General features: G+C 40.6%; 1 protein-coding gene across 5 annotated transcripts in view; it reads right to left on the bottom strand.

Moving 5' to 3' along the window:
- Positions 1–216: 216 nt before the first annotated feature.
- si:ch211-286b4.4 (SCO-spondin) overlaps positions 217–26,654 on the bottom strand; it is a 64,114-nt gene continuing 37,676 nt past the window's right edge. For all 5 annotated transcript variants that reach the window (XM_046073616.1, XM_046073617.1, XM_046073618.1 and 2 more), the window contains 36 exons: positions 24,117–24,220; positions 23,702–23,904; positions 20,900–21,120; positions 20,622–20,768; positions 20,163–20,327; positions 19,883–20,034; positions 19,508–19,676; positions 19,185–19,293; positions 18,614–18,750; positions 18,314–18,439; positions 17,528–17,707; positions 16,659–16,883; positions 14,085–14,211; positions 13,711–13,910; positions 13,416–13,628; positions 13,086–13,231; positions 12,388–12,515; positions 12,054–12,198; positions 9,517–9,649; positions 9,206–9,364; positions 8,975–9,101; positions 8,671–8,882; positions 8,403–8,565; positions 8,122–8,210; positions 7,140–7,300; positions 6,919–7,027; positions 6,344–6,528; positions 6,209–6,257; positions 5,979–6,125; positions 5,554–5,880; positions 5,294–5,391; positions 5,102–5,208; positions 4,931–5,010; positions 1,804–1,832; positions 1,580–1,711; positions 217–1,149 (listed from right to left, as the gene is read on the bottom strand). In XM_046073616.1, the coding sequence (XP_045929572.1) occupies positions 598–1,149; positions 1,580–1,711; positions 1,804–1,832; positions 4,931–5,010; positions 5,102–5,208; positions 5,294–5,391; positions 5,554–5,880; positions 5,979–6,125; positions 6,209–6,257; positions 6,344–6,528; positions 6,919–7,027; positions 7,140–7,300; positions 8,122–8,210; positions 8,403–8,565; positions 8,671–8,882; positions 8,975–9,101; positions 9,206–9,364; positions 9,517–9,649; positions 12,054–12,198; positions 12,388–12,515; positions 13,086–13,231; positions 13,416–13,628; positions 13,711–13,910; positions 14,085–14,211; positions 16,659–16,883; positions 17,528–17,707; positions 18,314–18,439; positions 18,614–18,750; positions 19,185–19,293; positions 19,508–19,676; positions 19,883–20,034; positions 20,163–20,327; positions 20,622–20,768; positions 20,900–21,120; positions 23,702–23,904; positions 24,117–24,220 (5,756 nt within the window). In that variant the 3' untranslated portion in view covers positions 217–597. The remainder of the gene's footprint in view (positions 1,150–1,579; positions 1,712–1,803; positions 1,833–4,930; positions 5,011–5,101; positions 5,209–5,293; positions 5,392–5,553; positions 5,881–5,978; positions 6,126–6,208; positions 6,258–6,343; positions 6,529–6,918; positions 7,028–7,139; positions 7,301–8,121; positions 8,211–8,402; positions 8,566–8,670; positions 8,883–8,974; positions 9,102–9,205; positions 9,365–9,516; positions 9,650–12,053; positions 12,199–12,387; positions 12,516–13,085; positions 13,232–13,415; positions 13,629–13,710; positions 13,911–14,084; positions 14,212–16,658; positions 16,884–17,527; positions 17,708–18,313; positions 18,440–18,613; positions 18,751–19,184; positions 19,294–19,507; positions 19,677–19,882; positions 20,035–20,162; positions 20,328–20,621; positions 20,769–20,899; positions 21,121–23,701; positions 23,905–24,116; positions 24,221–26,654) is intronic.

Below are 26,654 nucleotides of genomic sequence, written 5' to 3'. Positions count from 1 at the left end.
TTAGTTTCACTTGGTTAACCTGTTGGTTCTAGAGAAAGCTCACTGCAATGAAAAGGGCTTGGAGAAGAAAGGTTAAAGGACCTGCATGCGTGTGAGACAGAGAAAAGGGGAGCCAGTTATTGTAGTTCAGTATTAAATATTCATGAAGACATGTGGGTCATCACCTCTACACAGGAGATTTGTTGTTGTGAGCAGGAACAAACACAAAACCAAAAGTCACCTTGGGCTCATTCAGCTGTTTATTGTCTCAATTATAATATGGTAATGAACAGAGCCTGTCTTAGAGGCTGGTATTAACTCCTAACTGAGAAACTATTTGGACAAGATGACAGGTTGTGTCACACCGCTGCTTGTTGCCAGAAATTATTTCTGTCCGGGATCACAGATAATTAAAAAGAACACAACTGAATTGTTTAAAAGCTGGCGCAATTAATACAGAGGTCAATCAGATCATTCCCCAATAAACAAGAATGAATATTATATATATAATATATACTGTACATAAACAATCAAGCTATTTTTGGGCTGAACACAAAAAAGCACAAGAGACTGAGAAACAATGGTGAGAGAACCACATAAAAACCAACACATTTCTAATCAATTATCTACATTCCGACCCAGTATCTGATCGGAAGGCCCCCATATGTCACCAATATCTGCACATCCAGTTGTATTTTCTATTTTGACCTGACTGCTTAGCTTTCCTGGGACATTAAGAGGCAGCCGATCTTGGCTCTCAAGCATCTGGCAGTCCAGTAATTTGTCAGGGTTGGTGCTCTGGACAGTGTCACTTCTCTGCTGCTCAGAAATATGACTCTCCAGTTTATAGTTACCAAGACTTCCACTCTCTACGGTTTGTTGGCTATGATCCTGAGTAGCTAGAATTCTGTCCTGACACTGGCCATCAGTGGGACTGCAGCCATCTACACCAGGATAATGCTCCCTTTGCCCCCGCTGAGTGCTGCTGCTGTCTATCTGTGTACGGCCTCTTGTCCCATCTTTTGACTTGCTGTCATGCTGCTGGCACCGTCTGATCTGCCCTAATGTGATTTGGAGCTCATTGAGGCGCTGTGATACATAGCGTCTCTTCAGTTCCAGCAGGATTGTTCCATTACGACTCAGGCTTGGCATGCTTGTTGGTGTTGCTCTCTGTAAAAGGATAGACCACAAAGAATATACTGTAGATGATGTGTGGTAAAATATATAAATTAAATCATGCACATAGTTGCAAGCAACAATGCAAATTTGCAAACGCAGGCATGCATCATATTCATGCATACTGACACATTTTTCTCTCAAGTTCAGGCTGAATAGGAGCAAATAAACATGCATGAAGGAAGGTTTTAATTATTTATCACCAATCAACTAAATTAAAAGTATCAGTGTAATAAGTAATTTTTATGTATGAAAGGCTACAAGAGTGAGTAGTGAGAATGTCAAACAGAATATCTCAGTATGTTAAAAATTGGAGGAAATTTCTAATAATTTCTAAACCCTTCACAACAGTTAAATTACCACCCACGTTAATTCTTTGGATTATGGTACTATAAATGTAATGTGTAATATTCTAGTTAATTACCGCAGAATGGTTGCCAGCACTGTTCTCTCTCGCCTTTAGCCGTGTGCTCATTTGTGTTCTGTTCTGTAGCTGCACGCTCAGCTGCAAGAAAGACTCATTCATGCGGTCAATTTCTTCTTCTACACAGGACATCTGTAAAAGAGGAAACGATAAAGTAATGTGTGGTTCTTGGAGCCTAAACTCTCTTTAAGTAAGATAGTTTATGATTTGTAAATGAGTGATACCTGCATTGGTGTCCCTTTTGGTGGTAAACCTGTTGAAATTAAACAAGACTTTTGATTCTTTAGAAAAAAAATATTTTGGGTAAATGTCTTAAAGGGACGATACGTAGTTTTCAGTGGCATCTAGTGGCGATTTCAGATTGCAACCACTGTGTTTCCAAGTGTGTGCTTGTGCGCATGCTCAAACTCATGGGCAAGCACTCGGCATCAGCCAAAACAGAGACATAACAAGAGACAACATCACAAAAAATGCTGGAAGCATGATAACGTTACACCGACTGCATTTAGCCGACATGGTCAGCGTTGTGTATCTTTCACCAGAGCACTCAGCAATGTCAGCATAGCTAAAATTTATTGGATGATAATGAAAACGGTAAGTGAGATAGACTAAATATTTTAGATGAGATTGTTTCAACACTTTAGTATGACAGTTAGACTGTAGTAAGTAACATTATGTATATTACATGGGTCTCGTAAGTTATGGCAACTGAGATTGGTGGAGTACTGAGTATTGGTAAAATGACAATAAATCTAAAATGAAAGTTACAAAGCAAACAAAGCCAGATCCTTGCTAATGTATAAACAAATCGCTCCACATTTACTGTGAACCATTACATAATTTCTGGCAGGTTAAAATCAACACTAAATACCAGTGGTACACAGGATAGTAATATGGATTGCACTAGCTGGTGAAGTAATGTGGTATAGCCATAACGTTACAACAATAGTATTTTGCAACGGATAACGTTAGCAACTGGTCGGCGTTAGCTGGCAAGCTAATGTTATCTAACTTGAGCCAACTAAAGCACAAAATCACAAAATATTTCACATGCTTTGCAGTAATAGTTAGTTTATCTGTCCAATAAATGAAAGCCAACTCTGGGTTGGTTTTTATATCCAAAACAAAGTGGAGGTCTCTCCATGACTCAAACGCTTTTCCGATGTTGACCCACGTTTTCGCCCAACGTCAATGTGATTCTCATTTGGCCGGTTGGGCTACAGGACAAATAAACATTTTTGTTGTTTTTTTTATCTTTACGTGGAGTTTCTGTTGGAGTTGTGCTGGGAACTAATAATTTTTGATTGATTTTTGTTAGCTGCAGTGTACAGTTCAGAATCAGCAGGCAGGTGTTCTGAAGCATGCAAAATCTGATCAGATTTCTTCACACAGGAAGCAGCATAGTGGCTGTTCCCAGCCCTGAAAAAGCACAAATAGGGGAAAAAAAGTCATTAACTCTTAAGTGATTTCATAAAAAAACTACATATAGCCACTTTAATGGAATCTGTGTTGATGGAAAAGGCACAATAATCTAAACACCTAATAATATATGATTAGTGTCAAGCAGAAGCACAACAACCTATTGCTTTCAGAATAGCTTTGGTGCGTGCCGTCATTAAAGTCATGAACTGTGTGTACTGGGATATTGGACTATTCTTCTGGAACAAAAGCTCTTTAGGTTATAATGCAGGTGAAAATCAATGTCACGCTTTTTCTCTCCAGGACTTCATATAATGGCAATGATTTTTAGATCTTGTGACTGGAGAGAAATGGAAAAACGTCTGACTTCAATCAAAAATCACAATTAAATTTGTTCATTAGTTTATATGGGTGCATTACTGTCGTGAACTATGGGAACGCATGGGTTTCACAAGATTGCCAAAGCTATTATGGGTCAATGTCTCCACGGCCGAAAATTCTAATTAAACTAATCCCTACATAAGGAAAACGAGTACAAGCCTGCTAGTATGCTAGTAAGATCTTAATAGGTTTTCCATTGATCAAGTGTCAAGAGTTTGCCCTACTTATGCCAGAATTTTTAATCTTGGTATACTGACTATGAATATCATAAATATCAAGCTTTTCTAAAATTAACTAATTTAGTAACTATGTATAGTGTTTTACAATATTTTGTCCATCCCATTATTTTTATTGGTTAGAGCAATTCAGGGTTCCCACTTTTCTAGAGATAATTTTCCAGGACATTTCCAGGTTATCTAGCTGGTATGGCAGACAGGGATCATGTCATACACTTATATGTTCCTCTCTGCGGAAGTCTGATTTTTAGTACATGCAGTCTATGACTATAACTTTTCTACCTTTTAACTTATCTATTACATGCATGGAAATTATTAGTTTTAATGCTATGTTTCAATATTGTTATTATTTTTTATAGTATTGCCATTGTATTAATTAATTAATTTTTTTCCCCTTTGGAACGCCCTTTGTGTTCTACGCTTATCAAGTGCTCTTCTTATGAATTATATTTTAACCACTGCTGTCTGAACACCAATAACTGAACAAAGCAAGCCGTGGTATAAATCAATTCAACACATCATATGTTAGCCCCTTAATGAATGAAGCTAATCACAACCCATTGTGAGCTACGGCTTCATGTCATGTTACTGTCATTTTATCGTAACTTAGCTTTAAGTTTGAAGGGATGCTAGCAAAGTAAAAAATGTGCTGTTAGACAGTATTTAGCCAGTGTTTAATGCACCTACAGCTGGGCTCCCATTCATTGTTTTGACCCTCGCTTCCTAATCTTTCTTATCCACCTTTTTCAACAATACCCAATACATCTGAAACCATTGCTCCTAGCCAGAGTAGAAACACAAACATTAAACCGTTGCAGACAAATCAAGCTAGCAAGCACATTAACTTCAGCAACTTAACCAAACATGTTAACCAATTTAACATTATTTAACCATTTAAAACAAGTTGAGAAGAAAACATTTATCTATAAATCTAATAAAAACTACCACAGTTACCAGCCAGCAGTGACTAATATTTACCTTTGGACGATAATGCAACTTACATTATTCAGAGTTTCTGTCACATGAATAAATCTTATCCAACCTGCGCTACTTGTGACATGCTGCCACAACATAACTGAGCAAACGCAACATAATGTTAAAATAATTTTCCCGAACATCACAAAATTGTCCAGGACATTTTACTTTTTCTCTCATTTTCCAGGTATTTTCCAAGACTGGAAAATTGGCCAACTGTTTTTCAGGTTTTCCAGGTTCTCCAGGACACATAGGAACTCTGCAATTGTTGTCATTGATTTTGCATACACTATAACCTAATCTTCTTCTGCAACTTACTAGAAATGAACAATCATCTTACCTCTGTCTGTGTCCTCAGTTGAACTCTGTTTAAGGTTTGTGATGAGCTGCTCTAACTTGAAATATTTGTATTTCTCAAGTCTAAATTGGAAGACAGAAAAAGTATTTAATTGCATGATTATGTTTGTAGGGAATACCACACTCTGCCATAGGTTTTATCTTTCTCACCAACCTGCTAGCTAACAGGTGCTCAGTGAACTGCGCTTCAGTGGGAACTCTAATGTTGAGAAATTCCTCAACTAATGCACCAAGCTGCTCCCCAGAAGTATTGAATTTTGACTGTAAAGGGAAAGAACAAAAGGTTATCTGCCCCTAATTGTGCAGTATGAGGATGATGTGTGAGGCTAAAACAGCACTTACACACCTCTGCTGTGTTCCACTTGAAAGAAAAGTTGAACAGCTGAAGGCTTAAAGCTGAAATGGCCTCATGGAGAGCTAGGGTAAAGGTCTGGGTTTTAGATCCTGGATAAAAAAGAAAAATATCTTATTTTTTTCAAAAAATGATTGCATATGTTGTGCTTTTAAAGATGATTGCCAGAGCTATTATACTGCACTACACAACTGTTACAAAACCATGACACAAGATTGGGTCTCAGGACTCTCTATTATTATCTGTCTGATTACCTGACACTATGTGGGCCATGGACTGCAGAATGGTAGCGATGAAATGTCCCACGTGCTGAAGCTTTGCCTCAGACAGATAAAGGATTTGATTGGTTGCATCAAAATAAAAGTCCCTTGAGCAGTGTGCCAGTGGAGCCTCATTAGAGGAAGATGAAGAAACAGGGACTGACTTGGCCAGCAGCAGAAGCACAGAAGGAAAGAGGGGGCAGTTTGCCAGCAACTGCATCACGTGACAGCCAAACAGGAAAACAGCTGAGTGTTGAGGTGAGAGGTTGTCCAGTGCAGTCGGGATAAGTTGCCCATCATGGACAGAAGGCTCTGTATCTGCTAAAGGGAAGTACATTAGGCTTCAAATTTACTACAATTTGTTGTTCAATTTGTCTTTCTGAGGTCTTGGATTAAGGCTTTTTATCATGTTTCTGTACCATTGTGGAGATGTTGATTAGACTCAGCTGTGTTAAGGTCCTGTAAAGATTGCTGGATCTCCTGCAGGGTCTTGAATAGAGGAGATATGCTGACCAGCTTGGACAGGTCGTGGTCACTTAGACAAGGAGCTGTGCTCTGTAGATGGGCTGGGGAAGAAAGAATCATTTCACTGAGGTGACATAACATCTTGATGCACTTGTAAATGAATTTGCATAGATCTGTTCCTTACCTGGCTCATGAGGAAGAGCTTCTGCTTTGGTCATGTTCATTGATGAAAACTGTGGACATCATTTGAAAGAGTAAGTCATTCTCTACTTAATTATTCCAAGATGTGCTCCAAACAGAACATATGCAGCTGCAGTACCTGTGTATAGAACATGTTCGTGTTGTATCCAGCTTGTGGATCACATTCCCTGGCATCATGAGGACCAGTATGACAGTATGGGGGACCAGGTAAATCCTGGTTCTGCCAAGTTTCTCCTGTCAGCCTGCATAACAGAGCTTCTACTGACCCAAGAACAGCTCCCAGTGGTGCTATAGAGGCCTCAGCTGAGATGGGGAGGTTCAGTCCCACGCATGAAATAGTTCAGAGTTAAACATTTCAAAAGGATGTGGCATAGTTTTCATCCTTTTCAAAGTACAAAATCAGTGATTTAAAGAGTAAAACAGCCAGGTAGGTAGTAGAGCATTTTGGCAAATGAAAAAAGTGCTTGAGTGTGTTTTATTCTACATTTAGGCACAAAATGTAATACTGTAAAGAAACTGTCTGACATATTGGAAAGTACTTAACTTACTTGCTAAACATACTAAGCATACTTTCCAAAGTGACATTTCATCATCTTGGTTTTGTGATTAAACATGGCTGGTTTTTTTCAATAGAAGAAACTATTTTCTCTGCCCATTTATCTAATGAAATCACATATCATTATTTGGTTTTACCTTGAGTTTCTCTCTCTCCTGCACTGCTGTTAGATGGTTTATCCCTGATTGCATTGTGAATTAGCAGGTCCTTAAGAAGTTTTTTATTATCCATGTTTTCAAAGACATTCTGAAAAAAATATAGATTTTGACATTGTTTTCTTGTGGCACTTGAGAGGATCACAAGTTTTAAATATTACATATCTAATGGCCAATTTTTCCTTCAATATAGAGAAACTCACCTTGAGTGTTTCAGTCTGTTGACAAATGTTTCTATAAAACTCCTGTGTGTCTTTGCGGTGTCTAGCCAGTTGTGAAGCTATGTGGAGGTTCTGATCCTCTAGTTTGTCGTACAGAGTCTTCACATTGAACTCCTCCAAATCACAACGCCCAGACACACCTCCTAAATGTGAACAGTAAATGTTAATAATATGTATGTTGCAATGGGGTAAATGGCGTAATCTCTTGTGATGAATGGCCTCATCTTGAAATCAACTGCTTTCGTAACTGGACTCCATAATAATTCAGTAGAAGTTCTCATGCCTTTTAGACCATCCAGGAAATAGCATGCAATGGATGATAAGTACTTGAATTAAAATTGCAGAGGCTAACTAGAGAGCTAGAGATAACAGCACAAGTCATTAGAGTGTGATATTAGCCATTATTTTCTTTATCATCAATCAAATAGGGAATAGGCTGTTAACGGCTACCTGGTCATGCGTGATGGTTTGATAATGACTCGGCCAATGGACATTTAAACGCCCTATCAGGCTGCATGAATAATGCAATAAGCACTAAGTGAGAAACATTAAAGGCAACTCTTCTCTATAGTCATTTCAAACATTATCGCAGACTTGAAAGAAACAATGAAAAATATATTGAAAACCAGTCAAATGGAAAGGAGTTACCAAAACGATTTTCAGTGAAGCTTTTTCAAAGATCGATTTATGACCAGGTTATTGAAGAAAATAGAAAATTGATGGTTTTATGTATTGAATTTAATCAAAACATGTTCCTTATGAAGGATAATAGTAGGCCTCAATATAATTCACAAACTAATTGTTGAATTCAGCTGACAAACTCACTGTGCACTCCACCACACCCACCAGTAATACCATAATTTTTTGACATTACTGCTGTTAAATTAGTTGTTAAAAAGTTAAGCGGGTTTGATCATGTTTCTGGAGGAAGTCTACAGTACATGGTAATAAACAAGGAGCATACCTCCTTTTGAAACAGCAGGCTCTTCAGCTTCTGCTCCCTCTCCTGCACTCCTACTGCCTAGGAAGCCACCCAGACTTGGCACAGCTATGCTGAAACAAAAATACAAAGCCACACATGTTTATGTCTTACGTCATTTTACATAGTTTATAGAGGTTGACAAGAACAATGAGACAGAGAGGAAGGTGACTTTTAGCATTTATCATAAAGGGTACATACATAGTATGTGGCACTAGGACATCCATCCTGACACACGGATAAAACACACCACCAAGCCAACAGACCTGTCTCCGCTGCAAACACAATCCATTGGACAAAAGGGCTCCCCAAGGCTGCGCCACTTTGGCTTAGTCCTCCACTGGGAAACAAGTTTTGCTTTGCCAGGTCGCAGAACAAGCACTGTGGTGGTCAAAACCACAACTACAACCAGCAGCAGACTGAGGATCCCTAGACACAGTTAGTATTGTGTCATGATAAAATTGCAAACTCATCACAGCCTTTCACCTGCAAGTTGTTGAGTAGACATTAATAGTCAACAGTAAGGGTGCACACCTGCTATCACTCCCCAGTCAGGTAGAAGGTTGAGTCTGTGCTGCTTAACAATCCCGTACTTGACCAGCTGTGCCGGGGTCATGGGCTGGAAGACGGAGGCCCGAGGGTTACACTCTGTCCCTTTCTCACTGACCACCACCACCATACTCCACTCTGGGACAGCACTGTCAACAAACACATACTTCCCTGCTTCTGAATAGACATGGGCAAACCTGAGAAAAGGAGAGGATCAGTAAAGATGGTCACATGGAATTTCAAATAATCAACACTTGAGTCTCTATCTGCAGTATGGATTCAACACTACCTTCTAGAGTTGAAGTTTGTCTGCTTTACGAGTATCTGCAGACGTCTAAAGGCACCAAAGTCCCAGCCGGGGTTACTGTTAAACAGATGGTCTTTCTGATAAACTGGGAAATGGCTGAGATGGCGGTCTTCGGGATATACAAAAGTTAGAGCAATATTGCAGTGTTTAAAACAAAAATAAACACCACAGTCGCGATAAAAACAACATGAAAGTAAACAATATCAGTGGTACCTGTGTGGTTGATGGTGAGATGAAAAATGAGCATGTCACCAGTGGACAGACAGGCAATGGGGTTGGGGATACGAGGGAGGACAGAAAAGTGGACAGCATCATCATCTTCTTCTGTTTCTCTCCTCTTTCTGGGTCTTGTATTTGGAAGTTCAGTTGGTTCTGAATAAAATGAACATGTTCAGCTTTCAAACAATCAAGTTACATTTTCATCTGTTTCCCTTTAAGATGATACTGGATACAGAAATCAAAGGGGCTGATTAGAAACATTAGAAAAGGATACATAATGAATATTACAAGTTAAGTTTAGTCACCTGACAGAAACTGATGGATAAGCTCCCTCTGTGTGGGAATCCAACCAAACACCCCTTCAGAGTCAAACTGGACCAAATGGATTTTACCAATATTCTTTGCATGGATATCTGGTCCTAAAACATTCATTACAGTCTGGAAGTAAATAGAAACAAGCTCAATACAAACTGCTACTACAGCACCATAGCACAACATACCACATACATTTCAAGAACTACAATGACCATAACGTGACCGCCTTGCACGTTTAGTACCCTGTAGACCCGGGTTTTAATCCAGGTGTGGTGACTGCTCTCTCCCGTCGCTGCATATGGTCTCAGAAGTGGGATGGAGTAAGTGAAGGACCCCATAGATGGGTGATGCACTAGTGAGTGGGGGCACCCTGGGATGGGAGAAGTATAGTTGGGGGAAGTGTGAGGGACACCTGTGTGCGTGAAGCACATGGGTGCGTTTTCCGAAGTGGAGGCTAGTGTGACAGAGTACTGCATGATTGAGTATGTGCTCTGACTGCCATGCCAATGATCCTGGCTCTTTGGCTTTGTGATCGAGTTGCACATTTTGTACCCTGTAGACTTGGGTTTGAATCTGGGTGGGGTGACTGCTCTCTCCTTTTGCTGCAGAACATATCAATAACTTATTTTGAATTGCCCTCTCTCATAAAACTGATGGGGAATCCCTTTATTTTTATTTGTTGGCCATCGAGTCAGTTTAGGGACACTCATGCTTAATTGTCTTGTGTGTTTCATGTTTTCTACTTATTGCTGTATGTTTTATAACATTGGTCTGTTTTTTTAATCGTATAACTTTGTACAGCACTTTGTTCAACATTGGTAGTTTTTAAATGTGCTTCATAAATAAATTGACTTCCGACGACATTGCGTTGTTGATTGGCATTTGGATGGTCGGGGTTTTTTTTTTGGTTGGTCGGGTGGGGGTCTTACGCGTTCGCGTCGTGGTCCGTCTTGGAGTCAATTTCTTTTTCTTTTTTTCCCCCACCCCTATTGGCTACTGGGGTTCTTGCCTGCCTGTCGCTGGAGTCGGTGCGGCACGGTTGTGGCGCCCCACTCTCACTAAGAACTACATTCTGTAACAGGCTTATGCACACAAACATATACGCACACATGCAGATACATTCACCCACACGTACACAGACACATACAGTCTCATATATAGACACACACACAAACAAAGGTTGTCCCTGGTAGAATTATTCTTGATGCTTTCTTTCAGTTACTTATTTAAATTAATTGTTATTATTCCAGCTCTCATGGCTGTGCTGTGTTGTTTATTTATGTTGCTTGACTGTTTCTCGTTTTCATTTCTCTCTCAGTTGTCTTCCTATGATAGCTGTTTATTGTTGGTGTTCAGCTGGTTGTCTCTTTGTTTTTGTTTGTTTGTTTGTTTGTTTGTTTGTTTTTCTCCACCCCAAGCCCCCCTCCCCATTCTCTTGCAGGTTTTGTTGCTTTCTGCAATTGGTGTTTCCTTCTGCTATTTCCTGTTGTCCCCACCCCCCATCCCCGTTCTCTTGCAGGTGTTGTCTTTTCTCTGTGATGTCTGTTTGTGTGGCCCGGTGACAAATAAATTTAAATAATTAATAAAACAGACAAAGGAGTATGTTAATACTCTCTTGTTAAAGTAAAATCTGTCTGCAGTCTCCAGCTCCTCATACTCTATACCAGGCTGCCGGACAGGACAGGTTTAAAAATAAATAAATAAATAAATTGACTTGACTTTGTTGCCAATGGTTTTCACCATATTGGAGAACCAATAATATATAAAGAACAACTGTGGCATATTGTGTTTCTACATTAATTCAAGAGTGAGAGGCTTTGTTTTTGTGTTACAATATGTGTATTCATTTATGTTTAAATTATTTTACTTGTTTTCTATGGCTAAACAGGCAGATTATACACACATTTTTTTAGATTAAACACAAAATGGGTTAAGTGTAGATCCAGTACTAGACTGTAAAGACTGAGGTGCAAAATCGATATTCAAAAAAGGAAAAATGTTAGGCTTGCTAAACATCTCCGAACAGGATTAACCAATTCAACAGCACCCACACAAAACATGCACATTCATAGATGATGAAACTAGTGGAATATTATGAGACCAAGTAGCTATAGGAATACTAAATACATTTTCTTACACAGAGAGCAAAGTTCATTATTTATTACCTTCCCTTCGCTGTAATACCATCATATCACAAAATCTGCAGCTGCAACATTTTTTCCAGGTGTCCTGCTGAGACTCAGACTGGCCAAGAGACCCTGATAAATGCTACGCCAAGCTTTCTGCCAACATATGAATCTAGCTAGACCCTACAGTCTGAAAAGTCTCTTGGCTACATCAGTACAATACTAATGTTAGATTTGTGCTTATTTTTATCTGGCGTAAGCAGCTTCCGAAAATCTTTCTTCTCACTCATACCCACATTCAGTGTAATTGATGAGTAAGTATAAGGTGAATAAGAAATCCACGATCTTGTAAGGTGTAGCCAATCATCAGTTTGTCAATGGCCTTGTAACCTCTCCCTTACCCTGGTCCAGACCATGCTGTCTCTTTCTTTGAGGCTGAGCAGCAGGTGTCCTTCTGGCGAGAGCTGTGCAGAGAGCTGAGGCAGTCTATAAAGGCAGGAAGTGTTGCAAAGCTCTTCAACAGACACATATCGCTCACACTGGCAGCTGGGGCATCAGGATCAGGCAGATAAGACAAGGGAAAGAAAGACGTACAGCATATAAGGCTACTTACCAGACAATAATACATTTCTTCATTACATCAAATTTTTACATGGCCATTTTTAAAATAGTAATTGACTTATGAAAGTATTTTAAAGGTATTGAAGTTGAATAAAAGATATAATTAACATTCACATGCCCATCTCCACATCCAGAGTTCCTCCATGTGGTCCACAGGTGATGTTACAGGAGTGGAGGGAAGGTGACACACACTCTCTGGATGCAGCCAAACGTACCTGCCCTGTGGCACACCGTCTGTTTGCCTGAGAAACACACACACGGACACACATAGACATAGGTATCTAAAAGAACTTCAAACACACAGACCTTGCCAGTCATTACATCATTCATGATTGAAAACCAGGACAGAAGTATTTCCCCCTATCTTTATATTGATTTCCAAATATTTTGGAAAAAACAAACAAATGTAAAAGTAAAATCATTGCAAACACTTGGAGGAAGTATTTTCTACAGGTTTTGAATTCATTTGTGGTGGTAAACACTGGTGGGGGTGGGGGCGTGGACGGGCTGTTCAAATGCTAATGGGAAACTTCAGCGTCAGACACTTGACAGTTGGCTGCTAAACATCTCTCCAGATTCACAATTTGACTTTAAAGGTGTGTCTGTCCGGCAGACTTTCAATCAATCCACACCTTCGATTGCATTTCATGAAAACTTTTGAAAGAGAAATTGCAAATTCAAATGTCAAAAATTTCCTTTTCGATGGAAGTGAATATATTTGGGTGAACTGTCCAAAGATGGGAAACACTGCGGATATTTGATACAGTAATTGAAAAAAAAAATGTATTTCTGATGTTAAGTCTCCTACTGACCTCAGGCTGGCAGTCCAATTCACTGTCAGAGGTAGAGCTTTTGAAATCCAGTTCATTGTAGAAGACAAAACCAGTTCTGCACAAACATGAACCGTCCGAGTGCTGGAATGCACGGTTCTTACCAATGCAGGTACAAGAAGAAGAACCTAAAGAAACACACATAGCATGCCAATATGACCAACATACTGATTTAGATATTGTCCTGTAAAGATGAACAACTCTTTTCTAACTGTAACATAACTTGGAGAAGATGCCATAAACACATGATTTGATCAGATTAAAGCATTTAATTTGATCTGATTTATCTAGAAACCTCTGATAGCATCTAACCTGCTAGTGAGGTGGAGGAGCTGCCACAGGGAAAGCAGGCCTTTTGAGCAGTCAGGTGGTTAAAGGTGCCAGCTGGACATGGGTGACAGTCATCGAATGTCTCAGCATTAGTGAAGGGACCAAAGGAGCCAGGGGGGCAGGGTATTGGTTGGGTGGATCCCACGGAACAGACATACCCAAGAGGGCAAGGGTTACTCTTGTAGTGGTCGGTACCTGGGAGTTATTTGACATGAAATAACAAATGTTGTCCACGTAAATTGAGTTCTGGAATGATTTATGGTGATGAGTCAAGTACCTGGGGGGCAAAAATATCCCGGTGGACATGGAAGGCATCGTGGGATGGGGGAGAGGTACGGACGATAGGTGCCACCCTCACACACACTACAACAGCTGCTTTTGGATCCTCTGAGCCCACTGGTGTTGACAGGCATGGAACCCCCTTCGCAGGACTTCATGGCTGAGCTGTTGCCTGGGCAGTAGTAGGGAAATGGACAGCTGTGGGGTATAGTAACAGGGTTATTTATAAAGCTTTAACCCACGCCGTATAGTATCAGTCCAAACTCATTTAGCTTTCATCACTTCAACAATTAAAGCCTCTCATTTCCATGTCAATCTTACAAACTTGTTTTCATGCCAGATTTTAGGATACTGGACCTTTCATGCACTCACAGTTGTTTAGGGGTGTGGTAGGAATGGGATCCCTCAGGACAAAAATAACCTTCAGGACAGATTTGAGGCTCAGCAGTCTGAGGTCCACAGTATGAGCCAGCTCTGCACAGCCTCTCTGAGACTGCACCTGGATAATGAAACACTCATTACAGCATCCAACAAAGGTTGAGGTCAAGGGCGACATGGTTGAAGAAACTAGAAGACCTTTTGTCCCTCATCCAAGAGACTTCTTCAGTTCTGACTGACTGGTAGGGAAACTCAGCTATTAACTATGACCTGGATGACAGACCTTCACAGACATCTTGCTAATCATTTTGGGATGAACACTCTTAGATTGGTACGGGAGTATGAAGGATAGCCAGGAAAATTGTAGACTACAGAAACCACCTAAGATTTTACCTGAGATGCCGACAACACAAAATCATACCCAACAGCCTACACTTACGCTCCACAATGAAAGGACACATAGCTGATATAATCTTAGAGAAAGCACAACACCAGTTATTGAATGAGAGAGTGAGACAGATCCATTTCACCATTGAAGCCCTGAATAAGGAATCAGACAACTTACACCAAAAACTGGAAACACATCTGCCGAGTACAGTACTGGAAAAGGTCATGGATTTCATCAAGAAAGCACAGCTATCTCAACACAACAAGAGCAAGGAAAGACAGACCAAAAAATTCCAAAACCTACAGGCAAGAGCCAGCAACGCAAACAAAAATAAGGAGAATTGTCTTGCAGGAGTAAGGACGACAACCCCACAAACTCATATGAGACACTGAGGCGGGACCCAACCAGCTGGTACATGAAAAAGGCCATAGAATGTCTACAACTACTTTAGAAAGAAAACGCCATCACCTGGGAACAATATTACTGTCTGTATCCCGGAGAAGCCATTCCTTGCATATATGGACTACCCAAAATACACAAAGAAGGAGCCCCACTCAGGCCTATTATCAGCAGCATCAACTCGGTCACCTGCAACCTTGCCAAACACATATCTTAGCCCCTTTGGTTGGTAACACGACCCACCACCAGAACTGTAAATTGCTCGACCTCTGTTTAAACGCCACCTATTTCCAGTACAACAGAGGATTCTACAGATAAAAACATGGTTGTGCCATGGGCTCACCAGTGTCACCCATTGTAGCTAACATCCTAATGGAAGAAGTGTAGGGAAAAGCCCTCAACTCCTTCAGAGGAAAGGCACCGAGCCACTGGTATAGGTATGTGGATATTAAAACCCAGGAAGTGCAAACCTTCACAGAACACATCAACTTCGTGGACAGTAACATCAAGTTCACACAAGAAGATGTCCACAACAACAGTTTGGCGTTCCTAGACTGTGCTGTACACACTGAAGAGGACAGGAGCCTGCAAATTGGGGTTTACAGGAAACACACACATACGGACCAATACTTACTTTTTGATTCCCACCACCCACTGGAACACAAGCTATGAGTCATCAGAACCCCGCACCACAGAGCGAACCACATACCAACAAGTGCAGAAGCCAGACAAGGAACAGAACCGCCTGAAGAGGGCACTTACAGCCTGTGGATACCCTAAATGGACCTTTGTGAACAGCCACAAAATCCAGAAAGAAGACCAACACTACAGGGGATGAGGAGAAGGAGGTCAAACACAACAACATTGTGATTCCATATGTGTCTTGAGTTTCAGAGAAACTAAAGAGGATTTTCAGCAAACACCACATCCCTGTGTTTTTTAAACCCAGGAACACGCTAAGACAGATACTGGTACACCCCAAGGACTGCACATCCAAACACAAGAAAAGCAATCTAGTGTATGCGGTCCAATTCAGTGAGGAATGCACAGACCTATATATTGGGGAAACTAAACAACCACTACACAAACGCATGGCTCAACACAGAAGGGCCAACTCCTCAGGTCAAGACTCAGCAGTTTATTTACATCTGAAGGACAGAGGACACTCGTTTGAGGATCACCAGGTGCACATTTTAGACAGAGAAGATGGATGGTTTGAAAGAGGTGTCAGGGAAGCCATTTACACCCGGGTTAAGAAGCCGTCGCTGTAGAGAGGAGGGGGTCTACGCCACCACTTATCCCCCACTTACAATGCTGTCCTTTCCTCCCTTACCATGAAACTAAACAAGCATTTCCTTTTGGCCTCAGGTGAAGATACCAACGATGGTCGTTCAGACTTGGCCAAGGGTGGTTCCAACGACTATGACGACTGTCATTACCACAGCCAGGAGCACTAACCAGCGGTATCGATGATCCTAGCTAACTATTTAACCACGGAGGTTAATAGAGTTTCACTACCAGTCAGTCAGAAGTGAAGAAGTCTCTTGGATGAGGGACGAAACGTCTTCTAGTTTCTTCAACCAAGTCCAGTCGCCCTTGACCTCAACCATTGTTGGGTAACTATGACCTGGATGACTGAAAACCTTCACAGACACTCATTACAGCAGAACATCATTATGCTCTTTTGGGAGAAAGGTATTTATTAAAAATAAAAAACTCAAAGTAATCACATCTAATACAGAATCTAATATACTGTGCAAATAAATTGTTGATAAACCTACCCATAGGACATTGATAAGAGGCCCTGCAGGGGATTCCCTCCACATTGGGTTTTCCTGTAGCCCAAGGATCTGGGCAGAAGGTACCCCCTGCACAGGGTTCACACTGGCTGGGTGCAGCAGCTCCAGGAAGGGGCCTTTTGGTACCTGCTGGGCAGAAGATGGGGGGTCCAGACCCACTGCACCAGAAACCAGGTGGGCAGGGACTGTTGGAGTAGTCTGTAAGCCCTGGAAAATAACAGTCGTCTGAAAAACCTATTCATCACTTCACACACAATAACCAAAGTAGAAATACATTTGCTGCATCATCACCCACACACATTGAGTGAGACTATAAATGAAAAAAAATTAAGATTAAGCTTATCAAAATTACTCCTACATAAGTGAAGTTCTTTGCTGCTCATTATTTAAGAAGTCTTCATTTATGCATACAAAGAACCAGAAGGTGAGGGGGAGACCATCTGCTGGAAATCAACCATTAGATAAAGAAACAACATGGTTTCAATTTTTCAATTTTTTAAAATTTTAAGCATTTTTGAGGAAGATAAGAAACAAAAATTCTTTGTAAATACACCACTCAATCATTATTGTAGCCTTGGGTGTCTAGGTTTTAAATTCAGTGTCTTCAAACACATTATACCTCTTTCACTCTTATCGCAAGCACAGACTCAGGAACTGGTATAATAGTGTGCATACATACTGAAATTAATACAACCTAGAAAGGCAATGTTCTTTGAACTGTCCTTGCAAATGTAAATTCAAACCCACCAGAGAGAGGAGTATAAAGGTGTGTTTTACACTTTATTAAAAAGTAGGTACAGGACACAGCAGAATGAAACGGGGCAAAAAAACACACATGCAATGATTCACACCTGTGCTGTTACAGTGTGAGCCAGGAGGGCACGGCAGGCAGTCCCCCTTGCTGCCTGCTCCAGGGGAATCACGATAGGTGTACAGAGGACATGGCCTGGGTCCTGTCCCTCCACTGAAGTCACTGCCAGGCAGACCATCACAGTAATGACCAACCGGACAGGGATGAAGGATTTGGTCTCCTGCAAACAAATCCAAACATTTTAGGAAGACATTTTTATGGTCACAGTGTTTTATATCACATTTGTTACACTTAGTTGAGGAATTTATTTCAATGCTTAAAAGATTCCTTTAAAGGATAATCAAGCGCTTTCCCCAGGCTACATTTCTAAACTGTTAACCCTTAATGAGCCCAGGCTCAGTGATTATTAGCCTGTGGTTTTAGCTGTAGCCTCAGTTCTAGGATCCTGCTGGTATCTACTTCTATCTACTATCTACAGTTTATACATGCGACAGATAATGAGTTAACTACCTGCTAGGATAGCAGGCAAGCAGCATGCTGCTTCCCAAACATGAGGATTGCAAACTGCTCATCTAGGCCAAGGAAGAAAAAAAATATATTTTTACTGTCAGGGCTCCCAAACTATACAGAGTTCTTCCTACTTTGATTGTCTGAATCATTGTCTCAGACTCATCCATTTTCCTTTTCATCACTCCTCAAAAAAAACATGTTAAAAAAAAAAGGCCTCTTCATAATTTAAACTTCATCCCACATTTTTACCCTGCAAATTGGATTACAGCATCTCCAAAAACACCACTCAAACATAAAGACCAATATCAGCTCATACCAGGTTTACACCAATGCTGAGGTGGGCAGGGTAAACAGTCCTGTAGGCTGGCACCTCCTGGGGAGCTTCTGACAGTGTTTGCAGGACACAATTCAGCCTCCTCTGCGCCCTCAGGACAGTAAAAACCTGGAATAAAGAACACTTTATTTTAAATATTTAAACAACAAAATGGTTAACTCTGCAAGCTGAACAGAACAAATCTCAAAGGTGAAAGAATAAAGTGTGAAAATGTGTATATTGGACTGAATATCAATTATTGGTAGCATTTATTTATTTATTTTAAGAATTGATGTATTATACCTGGTGGACACAGTCCAGCACACTGCATGCCCCATTGGCACTGGGTCAAGTTAGACATTGGTCCAAGAGGGGTGAAATCTGCACTCCCAGAAACACAAAGATACCCAGCAGCACACATACCCTGGATCCTACCAGCCCTGAAGAAAACATACAAACCGCTAAATTAATCTACAAAACCACAAGACTGCATATGCACAGAAACACATATACACACATACACAGAAGAACATTTAGAGAACACTCAAATATATGCTTCATTTGATAAATAGAATGACAATTACATAATTCCTAACATCTTCACCTCCAATATTCATATCTACATTCATTATATTTATGCATATGAAGCTGTTAATTTGGCTGTTCAGTGGACCGTGTCTCTTGAACATGATATACTCATGCATTCAGCTAATTATGAGTATAATTAAAGCAGAGATGAGCATGAGTGTAATTGTGGGTCTGTCTGTGTACATACCTGTGTATGTTTATTGGATGTATGTGTAAGAGTGTGAGATTAGCGCACATTTGAAAGTTTGTGCATGCATACATTAGGGGTGTGATGCATTCAGTGTACCTGCAGAACTTTCCTGGAGGACAGGGTAAACACTCTCTCTCGTCTTGTAGCCCTCCATGGCTTGAATGAGTATATGTTCCATTAGGACAGGGCTGAGGCACCATGGTGCCTGAAAAACCAAAGATGCAGTAGGACAGAGACAGACAGTGTGATTTATTCTATTGTAATTACTGCAATATGTTTTATATCTTTGCACACATTTCTCAGTTTTGTGTTTATTTAAAACATGAAACTGAGACATTTTGTGTTTTTTTTTGATGGTTTATAAGAATGAATTTCATTAATTGGCATTCACCGTAGTCAAAATTGTCCCTTTACAGTACCTGCAGGGCAGAATGAGTGTGGTGGGCAGGGCCATGGCTCTCCCACTATGGCCTCCTCACAGTAGAATCCAGGTCGGCATGGGATGCAGTTATCTGAGCCAGGGTTTGGCTGGTACTCTCCTGTGGGACAAGGCAGGGCCAGGGCAGAGCCTTCTGGACAGTAGTGACCCTACAAGAAGAAGAGGCGCCTCTGAGGGGTGGAATTCAATTCAGCAGGACATTAATACTAAACAGCATGGCACAAGCTTCTCTAGGAGAGATATTGTCAGGAAAACAATACAAATAATGGAAAAGGGGAGGGTAGGGACAGGAATTCAGTGGAAGAGAGGGAACACAGAGAGAAAGTGAATGAATGAGTATTTGAATAACCCTTACCTTGGGACAGAGGAAGGCATATGGAGTGGTTGAAGAGAAGTCAAATGGGCAGTAGAAACCAGCAGCACAGGGGCCACTGGGGTTTGCGAGACCTTCAGTGGCGCAATAGTGACCTGCAGGACAGGCAGAGCAGCTCTCCATGGACACACCTCCTGTGACAAGAGGACAACAGATAACAGTGACGTAATACAGTGATGCACATAAGACAAACACAGAACAAGATATTCAATTCATCTAACAGAAAAAGCCATTTCGTGACGAATGTAAATAGTAGATGTACCGTTGGTGTTGCGAATGCTGCCAAGAGGGCATGGAATTGGGGAGAGGCACCCTGCTGGACAGTAGTGGCCCACGGGGCACGGGCCATTCCGGGGGAAGTTGTCAGAGCTTTGCGGTGTTGGCTCCGTGGCGCCACCTTGGCAGAAATAACCCTGCAAACAAGAACCTAGACAAAACACAAATACACGATCACATTTTCTCACTTAGCTGACATTTTTATCCAAAGTGACTGTAGGGGTTAAGTGTCTTGGGGACACATTGGTGGTGTTGCAATGGGAATCAAACCCGGTTGTCTTACACCAAAAGCATGTGTCTGTTGTCTTTTCCAGTGCACCACATGCCCCCCCCACCCACCATCCAATATGGTTATCTGTTAATAAATGGTTTAAGTAGTATTAGGTTGTGTACATTTTGCTAAAAGGCTAACATAATGTCACCAAATATCTTTGTGTCTGGTCACCTTGTGGTGTTGAGGCTCCATTTGAGCTACAGTATACTCCAGAGGGACAAGGTGTGCAGACAGACAGAGAGTGGGCTCCCGGCTGGGTGCTGAAAGTCCCTAAAGGACAGGGCTGAGGCAGGGCAGTCCCAGCAGGACAAAAATGACCTAGGAAGAGAGCAATTATTGGTTTATCAATACTGCAGAATTAGAAATTGGACCACTGGACAGTATTTCTGCTATATTTAAAAAGGCAAGATCTCAAACGTGGATTCAAAGTTTATTTTCACTATCCTCACCAGCTGGGCATATAGACGGCTCTTGAGTGGCTGAGGAGGAACACATGGTCCCTTTGGGGCAAATTATGCAGTGGGCTGCTCCAGGCGCAGGACTGTAAGTGCCAGGCTCACAGGGCACCTCACTTGCAGAGCCAACAGGACAGCTATGGCCAGCGGGACAGAGGTAGCCATGGGAACCATCAGACAGGGTGGAACTGGAACTGCCACCCAAGCACACATACCTGTTGGCATAAACAGGGACAACAAGCCTCATATCACAAATATTGCCACAAGCTGCCATTGTAGGGGTTGAACAGTGAGGTATTATTGTTTCCCTTTTTTGGTTTAAATTTTATAAAACTAGTGAAAGTCTTGAAAATAGGTCAGAATAGGTCACTTCAAATTTCAAATAAAGGTTGTTGATTTTGCAATGGTCAATTAAGTTGTCGGGAAGAGCACAGCTCCTAGGATGTGCCCCACAAAGTATTTAGTTATGAAGGTTTTCAGTGAGCAACATTTCCATTTATTGTGACTGTATTTGACTGCATTTTGACAACCTGATTTGATATATTGACACTGAAATTAGTGCATTTAAGAGTTCACTACATTTAAAAATTGCTTAATTAATCACATTTAATTTAATGAAAGCCTAACCAGCTAGACTTAGTTATCATTTAGTGATAAATAATCCCAAGAATGCTTAACCATTGGCATATTTTTATTAATAAGGCTATTCTTGGTTTGCTTCCATCTTACCTATGGCCCCACTTCCTTCAGAAAAGTTTCGGAAGATATTGTCTTCACTCCCAAAAACTATTCCTACTATCTATCCCTAAAATCCGTACTGACTTGGGAAAATTGGCGTTTAAGTATGCTGCTCCTTCTGCTCGGAATCAGTTGCACAATTACTTGAATCTTTGGGAGCTGGTCTCACTGTGTGCATTTAAAGTAATTCTAAATGACTCAGAGGCAGGCACATCTGGCTGTAGATGTTCTGACTGATTTATATTGCCCCTGTTTGACCCCTGATGACTTATGAAGAATATTGATGAACGAATGATTTTTTTTATATTTTTTATATTTTATGATCCTGTAATTTATTTTCATTGCAAATTGTTATATGTCTGCAACCCTGTTAATTGTGCCTGTCACACTGTGTGCCTGTCTGCTATGTTCAGCTTTCTGGGAGTTTTGGTTGTTTGGTCAGTTCAGTATCTATTGTTATATAGTCTGTTGTCTGAGTTTGTCTGTGTTGTTCTGTTATCTTGTCTCCTTTAGCCACTCTGTGTTATTTGTTCGTCCCCTGTTTGTTTTGTTGCTAACGTCTTACGTTTAGACTTAGTTTATAGTTCGCTTGCTACCTAGTGTGCTTCCTCTACCTGATGTTATTGTTTATCTGGTTATGATCTGTCAGTTGGTGTTTAGCGGTGTTTTGGTATTTTCCTTATTTCTGATCTGATCCATGTTTAGTGGATCCTGTTTCCTGGTTGGTCCTATCTCTGTTCCCTACCCTGTTCTGTTTAACAGTTGGTCCATGTTTTCTCTGTTGGGGTTTTGTTCCTTGTCTTGTGTTCTCTGTTTAGCCTTGTTTATTCCATGGTTCATTTGCATGCTCAGTTTTGCTCACTTAGCATCTGTGCTGTCTCTGATCTTTGGTTCAGTCTTGCATTTTAGTTCTGTGACTTGAGTTAATGTCTTTGTGTTTACTCCTAGCTTCAGTCTGTTTTCCCTGTTGGTTGTAGTTTATTTGTGATCTGTCTGCTTGTGTCTGAATGAGTTTGTTATATTATTCTGTTCTGTTACTTCTTATTTTGACATGGCCTATGTTTAGTGTTCAGTAACTTGTGTTATGTCTGTTCCCCCTCAATAATCTCCCTGCCTACTAGTCTCCCTGTTTTCCCCTGCTGTCTCTCTGCCTGCCTCTGTCTCGTTAGTCTCATGTCTCTCACCTGTGTATCCCCTCCCAGCTCGTTAACACCGTGTATATATGCTTGCTTGTTTCCCCTCAGTCTTTGTCTGGTCAGTGTTGTATGATGTGTGTTCTGCAAGTTGCTGCATTACCTGTTCTGCTTTTTGGATGTTGCTATTTTCTACTGCCTGTGAGTTTTGTCTGTTGCCTTGGATTAAAATCCCCTGAACTGTGTGTCTGCTCTCTAGTGTCGTGCATTTGGGCTCTTTCCTGCTTTGCATTCACCGAACCCTGACAGTGCCGCTGCCTGTCTTGGCCAGGATGCTCTAGTAAAAGCGTTTTAATCTCAATGAGACTTTTCCTTGTTAAATCAAGTTATTAGAATAAGACACACTAAAGTGCTACAGGTGCTGTGAAGTGGATTTTATCTCTGAGTAGGTATTGCAAGAGCATAATGCAACCAAATGCAACAGTTAAGTGTTTTAAGTGTGGATCTTGTCGTTCTGAAGACATCTGCTCCCTCTCCTGCTGAGACTCAACAGACTCTTATGTAAAAGACATCTGCTGTCCTCAATTATCAGTCTGATTTTTGTAGTGTACGTGTATACTGGCTTGCAATTCATTTTTGAACACAAGATATCTTGCTGGCATCTTGGACGGGTCCCTTGAATCCATGTCAAAATCCTATGCATAAATCCATAACTACTTTCAAGGAACAAGGTGCAAACACCTTGCATTAGACATTAGGAGACTGAAAGAGGGAGAAAATAATAGAAAAAAATTCAGGTAAGATGAGAACAGTCAAGTGAGCAACATAAATAATACCTATTATTGTCAAAATAAAATGGTGTGTGCGTCCACACTCAGAGGGTGGAGATTTGACACCGAAAAAGCAGAAGAGCAGAAACATTTACCCAGCATTACATGGGAGAGCATCTGAGAGCTCTGCTATTGCAGGCCTGTCACAAACTATTCCAGAGGGGCAGGGTGGGCATTCGTCATCTCCCTTCAGTCCCCGGGAAATAGAAAGAGAGCCTTTAGGGCAGGGGAGTGGATAGCCAGTGCCAGAGGGGCAGTAGTGGCCAGAAGGACAAAGATAGCTTCTGGTAGAATTGCCCTGAGAAAAGGGAGAAAAAATAAAAACAAGTTAACATTAATGAGATTTGTACATTTGATCCCAAATGCACTAACGCAGGGAAAGCTTGTGGAGTGACCAAAATGGGGAACAGAAATTTATTCAGTGAAGTTCATGGTAAACACACAGTTAGACTTTACTATTTCTTGTGCACCAGCGGAAAGTGCGACAGTGGCGACAGAGAACAAGATCACCTGATATTCAGTAGAGTTAGGGCTGGTTGATCCAGCAGGACAATAGTATCCTGCTTCACAAAGTCCTGTTGGCTGGGACAGACCAGGTTGAGAGCAGAACATTCCTGCAGGAAACAACAACAGAATAAATAATCATAAAATAAATGTCACACACTGAATTTAATCTGTTTTTTTAAATTCAATTAGGGGTTAAATTATTATGAAGTAATTGTCTTTCTTTAAGGGTAATATTACACAGATTTCAGGTAAGCCAAAGGTGACAGCCTGTGACTCTCCAGAACAAATAAATCAAACAAAGTGGTCCATCTCCTAGGTAAGATTAGATTAGATTTGATTTGATTCAAACAGACTGGCTGGCACTCTTTAGAAGGTGTTGTATGTGACTTAAATGAGTGTTGTATGTGACTTAAATGACACAACGTGAATTAGGTTAACTTAAGTAAGCATAGCATCCTTGTTTTGAACCAATTCCCAATAGAATCTTCATACATGCATAGATGGGTGAATAACCTTATTTGGACACACAATGAATCTCTGTAGGTTTAGGAAGGATAAATATTCCCCGATAGTAAGTATCCTTCAGATTTGTTTTGGTACTACACTGTTTTTTCAGTATGTACTGCTGATGCCTTTGTCTCCCAGCTGTGCTTCAAGAAATCTTGCTGCTTAAGACATCCTGAGTTTTCTGAAGATATGTCAGTTAAGGTCACATCAAATTTCAAATGAAGGTTTTTACAATTATTGGTTTTGTAAATTCTGTTCTGAGGAAGAGCACAGCTCTAAGGGTGTGTCCTGAAAAGTACTTAATTATGGATGATGTTCAATGAGCAACATTCCCGTTTATAATGACTGTATTTGACTGCATTTTGAAAACCTAATTTGATATATTGACGCTGAAATTAGCACATTTTATTCAGGAGAGTTCACTTAATTTAAAAATTGCTTAATTAACCAAATTTAATTTAATGAATGTCTAACCAGCCAGACTTAGTAATCAGTTAGAGATAAATAATCCCAAGAATGCCAATACTGACAATTAAAACAGTTTTAAATACACCACAGAGTATTTCATGATAATGCAGTTACTGTAACACTTAGGGTTACACATTAAAATTATACTTACTTACACTTCTAATTAGAAAGAAACACCATCGGCTGCTAAGTATAGCATTAATACATTCTTCATCAATAAGCATTACATAGCTCAAAAGAATTTCCTATTATGTAGAATAAAACACAAATCTTTCCATACCAGCAGGGCAGGGCAGGCAGGCATCAGGACTGAAGGCTCCAAGCTGGCTCTGCACAGTCCCAGGTGGGCAAGGGAACTCCAGTCCTATGGTCAGTCCTGGAGGACAGTAGTATCCAACAGGACACAGTGCAGGCTGTATAGTACCTTCAACTGAGCCACACCAAGAAGAATAAATAAACACAGATGACATCTGATGACACCAATTAAATGAACATCATTTCCACAACATTGGAATGTCTAAAGTTATTGACTTTGATGGCCTTAACAAACATGTTTTTGGCCATATCAAGAATTAATGAAGCAGTTATGACAAACATTCAAACCATGTCATCACTTCAACTTTACTGTGACATCATAATATCCTGAAAATTTTTTGGGCTATTATACAACACCATAACTCAGGCACAGAAGGGGAGATTGGACCATATTGGAGTGCGCCTAGCTAATGATGATATGTGAGCGAGTGAGCTTCACCTATAGCTCAAAGAGAGGCTTTGCATCTAAAAATGCCAGAAGAAAACAAAAGCAGCATATTGTGTAGCTATACTTTAAAACAATCCTTCTTTACATTGTAATCAAGTACATGTGTACCTGTTTTGCCAACACATCTATGATAATCCTTCATTTATCAGTTCAACAATGAATATTTCACTGGTAACATACATATGTATCATCAATATAATGATAACTTCCATTTAGCCAAAAATACACATACTTTCTATTCAATTCCTTCTGAGTATTTACTACAAATATTATGAGTTTGTACAGACATGGAGGTAAACTGAAACTATGCTGGTTGGCGGAGGCATTCAACCTTGGGCGGTAATTCTAGATGTATTGGCTCTGCTTCAATTATTAAAACCATGTTCTTCCCAGAATGACTTTGGAAAATCCCAGAGAATCGGTGTGAATTTCTTGCTTTCATTAAAAAGTGAACATATGGGCTTGTAAATATTTGGCTAGCTAGCCAGTGATTAGTGTCCTTTCAACATGTCTGTGATGATAGCTGTGTACCTTATTAAAATAACTTAAAAAAACATGTCCTGTGGCTGTCCTGCATGCTAATCTATTGTGACTACTGCTGGAAAATAAATCTATCTATACCCCCCACAGATTTCTCTCTGTAGTGGTGGTGATGGAGTAGCGGATAAGGCTCATACCTTTGGTGTGAGAGACCCGGGTTTGAATCCACTGTGAGACACCAATGTGTGCCTGAGCAAGACACTTAACCCCTACTTGCTCCAGTGGCGTGCGACCTCTGTCGTATATAGCAATTGTAAGTCGCT

This window comes from Micropterus dolomieu, linkage group LG17 (genome assembly GCF_021292245.1).
Source record: "Micropterus dolomieu isolate WLL.071019.BEF.003 ecotype Adirondacks linkage group LG17, ASM2129224v1, whole genome shotgun sequence".
Classification (NCBI taxonomy): domain Eukaryota; kingdom Metazoa; phylum Chordata; class Actinopteri; order Centrarchiformes; family Centrarchidae; genus Micropterus; species Micropterus dolomieu.
The sequence above is the reverse complement of the archived record's forward strand: the minus strand, read 5'-3'. Positions and strand labels throughout refer to the sequence as shown.